The sequence below is a fragment of the Loxodonta africana genome, chromosome 7 (genome assembly GCF_030014295.1).
Source record: "Loxodonta africana isolate mLoxAfr1 chromosome 7, mLoxAfr1.hap2, whole genome shotgun sequence".
Taxonomy (NCBI): Eukaryota; Metazoa; Chordata; class Mammalia; order Proboscidea; family Elephantidae; genus Loxodonta; species Loxodonta africana.
Window position 1 is genome coordinate 27,972,864 of NC_087348.1, and position 6,000 is coordinate 27,978,863.

The window sequence follows — 6,000 nt, forward strand, 5'->3', positions numbered from 1 at the left end:
AACATAGTTCTCATTCTCATTATGACTAAACAGTTTTTTGATATATTTATTTTAAATAGAATTTCAACTCTAGATATCAAGCATGAAGATTATTCCACTGTTATTTTTTTCAAAGAGATGTGTTTATTATTTTGATAGAGAATTGGTGTTTTTCCTGTATGCCGTCATGAGTTCAGAAACTCAAGAACATTCCTTCAAATATTGATTGGAATTGAGAGATAACATGTACGTGAGTTCCTTCCCTTTTTTTCCCTTCCATTCCCTTTCCTTTTCTTCTCTTCTCATCTTTCCTTTCTTTTTTTGCATACCTGAATCCATTAAAAGCTGTCTCTTTGAATATCTGTTGAATCTACTCTTAAAATAATATTTTACCATGAATACACGGAAAATATGACTGATTGTTAAGTATATTTTATAATCTTTAGGTTCTTCTAATTTTGGTCACAGCTTGGAATTTTTATTAGTTTACAAGTCAAAGTAAAGAGAACTGTTCTAATGGAAAACTGGCTCCTAACTTGGGGCTGTTTGTTGCTGGGACAAGTGGCTAAGGGAAACTGTGGAAGGCTTTTTACTCTACTTCAAATAAAACAGCGATGTTAAAAAGCTCTGTATATTTGAAAACATTATCAAATGATTGAATATTAAAAACAATAAGCAAAAAAATAGTAATGATCAAAATATTAATTGAAAATTTTGATTAATTAATAATCAATTTAGTAAAGCTCTTGATTGATATAGATTGATTTTTTAGTGGCTGAAAGATTTCATGAAGACTATACTTCCTCATTTACAGATGAGGAAATAGATGCCAATAGAGTAGTCATAATAGTGCCTACCGACCTACCGACCGACCGACGGACCGACTGACCGACCGACCAACCTATGTGGTTGTTGCTGTTGCTGTTAGGTTCCATGAAGCCTGTTCCTACTCATAACCACTCTATGCACAACAGAAGGAAACACTGGTTTCTTTATCTCCAATATCTCCCTGTAGTGTAATAGGGGCCAGAACTACATGAACCTGAAATTCAAATAGTGAAAATTCATGGAATATAATGGTTAGAGGATAGCATCTGTATATACATTTACTAAAGAAATAGAGGAAACAATACGATAACTAAGAAAGAAAAAGTTATGTAAAAGTTCACTGTTGGATTGTGGTTTTGTTTTATTTTGTGTAATTTCTTTCATCATGTAATACATTCTCCTTAAACCATATTAAAATTAATAAATTTTTAATTAACTTTATTAAAGAAGTTATAATATAGCCTCCCAATAGAGGAATCACAATGTTTATAACACTAAAATTCCCTTTGGTCATTACGTCCTTTCTTCCCCAGAGGTGAAAATTTCCTTCTACATTGTTTTCAGTGGATTTATAAGCACACAGGTACACACAGGAACTATCTAGCATTCCATATTCTTTTGTTTCAACATATACTGCGGTTATTTTTGTGCAATTTATTAATCTTTAAAGTCATCAATATATCTCAGTGACTTATCCATGTTAGATGTTCATATAGACCCAATATTTAAACTTCTGCCTAATTTTCAGTAGGAGGGACATATTTCACGTTATCTGCATACTATTAGTGTTAGCTATCTAAATCATTTCCAGTTATCCCAATTCTTAGCAAGGCTGCAATGTACAGCCTTTTGAATTTTTTTTAGAATAATTCACTAGATTTCATGCCGATTTCCTAAATCATCAGCAAAATATGATGTGGTCTGCTTTTTACAAAACTTAGGAGTATCTCATTTTTAATTGGTATTTCCCTGATTTTAATGAGATTGAGTATTTTTATATATGCTCATTGGCCAGTTCATGTGTGTATTGCTTATTCAAACTCTTTGCTCTTTTGTAAAATTATGTGGTGATGGTTGTTGTATTTTTTGTTTTTTTCAGATAAACCATTTCATACTTGTACCTTCTCCTCATTCACGAAACCATGCTGCTGAATAATAATGTGACTGAGTTCATTCTTTTTGGGTTGACACAAGATCCTGTTAAAAGGAAAATAGTGTTTGTGTTTTTCTTGCTTTTCTACTTAGAGACATTGTTGGGTAACTCACTAATAATTGTTACCATCAAGACCAGCTGGGCACTTGAGAGTCCAATGTACTTCTTCCTTTTCTACTTACCTTTATCTGACACCTGCTTCTCTACTTCCATAGACCCTAAAATGATTGTAGATGCCCTTCTGAAGAATAGCACTATCTCTTTCAGTGAGTGCGTTATCCAAGTCTTTTCACTTCATTTCTTTGGCTGCATGGCAATCTTGATCCTTATCCTGATGGCCGTTGACCGCTATGTGGCCATCTGTAAACCCCTGCACTACATGAGCATCATGAATCAGCGGGTCTGCAGTGTGTTGGTAGCTATAGCCTGGGTAGGGTCTTGTGTGCATTCTTCAGTTCAGATTTTTCTGACTTTGAGTTTGCCTTTCTGTGGTCCCAATGTGCTTGATCACTATGTATGTGACTTGCAGCCCTTGTTGAAACTTGCCTGTACAGACACCTATATGACCAACCTGCTACTGGTGTCCAATAGCAGGGCCATTTGTATAGTGAGTTTTGTATTGCTGACGTTCTCCTACGTTGGCATTTTGTATTCTCTGAGAAACCACAGTGATGAAGGAAGGAAAAAGGCTCTTTCCACCTGCATCTCCCATATCATTGTAGTCATTTTGTTCTTTGTTCCTTGTATATTTATGTACACACGCCCAGCAACCACCTTCCCCATGGATAAAATAACTGTGTTTTATATATTTACAACACCTTTGCTTAACCCTCTGATTTATACCCTGAGAAATGCTGAGGTGAAAAATGCCATGAGGAAGCTGTGGAGCAAGAAACTGATTTCAGAAGACCAAAGATAAATGGAAATTTCAAATCCTTCTTCATAGTTTGCATTGACCTACCATAATTCAAGAAAGCATATTATCTTCTTATTGTGGATTTCATAGAATCCTATTTTGTGGGAAAAGTGCTACTTCCTTCAGGAAAATGGGTAGTATAAACACACACACTGGTTAGTGCTGAGTCAGTTTTAAGTAGAGGAAGAGACAAAAGCAGGTGCAAACAGGTATGTCTGGCCAACTGCTTTTTATTTTTTACTGTTGTCTCTCTAACTCTCTTGGACAACTAGAACCACTTGCAGTTTTGATCTAGTGTTTTTCTGTCCTTCTTCATGTTGATTTCTGGTGTCACTCCACCACTAATTTAAAGGTTTACGTTCAAATACATTCAATAGCACTACAGAAGAAAGGCCTGGTAATCACTTTCATAAAGAGTACAGCCAAAAAACCCTATGGAAAAATTCTCCTCGGTAACACATGACGTTGACATGAGTGGTATAAACTTCGTGATTATGGATTTTGTTGCTGTTGTTGTTGGTTTGTTGTTTTTATTATGATTTCAGTTAGCTGTTTATATGCTTAAATTCCTATCCTGAGAAATTTTCAAAAATGAAAGTGATAATCCAGAGGAGGAATTTGAGGCTTTGAAACAGAAATATCTTCTGTCAGAGATAAAAATTTAGTGAGTTTTCAGTATAATCCAGAGAAGAGAATAGTAGAAAGGACTGAAAAGTGAATATGAAATGTATGTTTCTACAGTGAGTTTGGATACCAACGTTTGTCACTATCCACCTGACCCACAGTCTCTAATTACATAATCATTAAGAACCTAATTTCAAATTAATTTATTGTTTTTATTTTTATCCATACAGAAATTTTTATTTAAGAATACTTTATTTTTGTAGTAAATTGTATTAAAGTTATTAAATTTGTATCAATTTTATGTACCAAGAGCTATGACATTTCTTTAGCTTGAGAAAAAGGGTATCTATTTTTCTGTGTAGATACGGAACTGTGGATTCTATGATGAATTATGGTGACATAAGCATCACATTTTTTTATTTTTAGTTTCTGTGAATTTCAAGGCAAAATCCATTCCAAGTAGTTTACCACTGACTACAGAAGCTACAGTTTGATTCTGCTATTGTAAGATTTGCATAGTAGTAGTTTCCTGTTGCCTCAGTTTTTGCTGATATCTTCTTGTATTTCAAGATAAGGAAAAGATAAAAAGAGTGCATGCATTTAATCCAATGTAAGGGTCTCCTCAGAAACACTCCATTTATTATGTCTCCTGGAAATCCAGAAATTTTGCTGTAGCTAAGAGTTAGAATTTTATAATAACCAGGGCAGAACTGTAAAGAAGACCGAAGGTGCAGCCTCAGCAGACTTCCTTTGTTGGAACCAGTGTCCTGATAGGGAAGGAATAGGACTCTGGGAGCTAAAATTTTGTGGAGAAAAGTGACAACCACGAATCCAAAAGTTTTTCTGCAGCTCCTTGGTAGGCTTCCCCATGTGAAAAAATAGTCTTTCCTTGCCTTGATCCCATGCAATTACCTCATCTGAAGTAGTTGTCATACAGTGATATTTTTTCTCCCCCAGAGCTCCCTCCTATATCGCATTACTTCCACACATTAACCGGGGTAGGTCTCAGGAAAGCCAAAGCAGTGAAGTATAATTCTTACTCTTTCAGAAATGATTTACATGGGGAATTGCAGTACCCAGCTAATTTACATGGTGACAAATGAAGATTACTATGGGAGAAGATCTTAAAGGTGTTAGCATAGGGGACAGAGCGTAAGTCTGGAAAATGAAAAATTTTTGACATAAGGATTTGGTGTTCTGGCAAGGACATATGGAGCTGACTCTATATGTTTTAAGGTCTTGTGTTAGTTTTCTACTTCTGTTGTAACATATTGCCACAAGTGTAGTGGCTTATAACAACACAAATTTATTGTCTTAACCCCTCTAGGTTGGAATTCTGACATAGGTATCACTGGGCTAAAATAAAGGTGTCAGTATGGTTGTGTTTCTTTTGGAGGCTCTAGAATTTTCCAGTTTCTAGAAGCCGCCGACATTCCTTGGCTCATGACCCCTTTCCTAAATCTTCAAAGTCAGCCACATTGCATATATTTGATGATTGTTGCATTATCACAACCCCATGTTTCTCTTCTGCCTCTCTCTTCCCCTTTAAGTGATACTTTGATTTCATTCATTTTACCTGGATAATACATGATAATACCCCTATGATTAGCAACCTTAATTTTGTCTGTAACCTTAATTATAAATACTTAATGGAAATTATTTCTTCAGATATGGATTGCAATGATAAATACTTCAGATATAGGTTGTGCCTTCTGCCTTCGCAGTGCCTCCAACTGTGAATGAGTCTTATAGACTAAGTCATCAATTGACATGGTATTCCATAAACATTGCCTGGGACATAACACCCATTAGTGAACAACAGAAGTGTGAGATTGTTCTTGTGATCTCAGTCTTTGTAGATATTTTCATGTATACCATCACCCATAAGCAGCCAACCTGACAGAAAACAGTAGAGATAGATAGATAACTACTGTTGAATCAACTCCACTCATAGAGATATTATACACAACAGAACAAAATATTGACTAGTCCTGCAACATCCTCAAAATTGCAGGTATGTTCAAGTCAATTTTTTGTGATGATTATGCCAATTCATCTCATTAAGGGTTTTCTTCATCCTTGCTGGCCATCTGATTCACCAAGTATGATGTTCTCTTCCAGTGACTGAACCCTCCTAATGACATGTTCAAAACATGTGAGTCAGACAATACTCTGTTGTAATCCATAAGGTGTTCATTGGCCAATTTTCAGGAATAGATCACCTTTCTTCCCAGTCTTAGTCTATGAGCTCTGCTGACACCTGTTCATCATGGGTAGAAGGGATGTCTCCTGGCTGTGTAGAATACAGACAGTCTCAGGATTACAAAGGAGTTCCATTCCTATATCTGTTTTTAGGTCAAATTTGTAAATAAGTTGGAACGGTTAGGCACAGTTTGTATCCAACATCAGTTACTCAAAAGTTTGTCTTAGTATACAGTGTATAGTGTACTTTTCTAAGCATAAAAAAGGAAACTCTTCCAAATACCCTAAAACATTTTTA

At 35.4% G+C, this 6,000-nt stretch overlaps 1 protein-coding gene across 1 annotated transcript; it reads left to right on the forward strand.

Annotated features, from left to right (window-relative positions):
* The first annotated feature begins 1,949 nt into the window (after window positions 1–1,949).
* Window positions 1,950–2,879, forward strand: LOC100661892 (olfactory receptor 4C16-like). The gene has a single exon (XM_064289376.1). The coding sequence runs from the start codon at window positions 1,950–1,952 to the stop codon at window positions 2,877–2,879; it is 930 nt and encodes a 309-aa protein (XP_064145446.1).
* Window positions 2,880–6,000: the final 3,121 nt, after the last annotated feature.

What these genes read in the sequence shown, in the direction of transcription:
- LOC100661892 (XM_064289376.1), top strand. Translation starts at nt 1,950, where the DNA reads ATGCTGCTGAATAATAATGTGACTGAGTTCATTCTTTTTGGGTTGACA.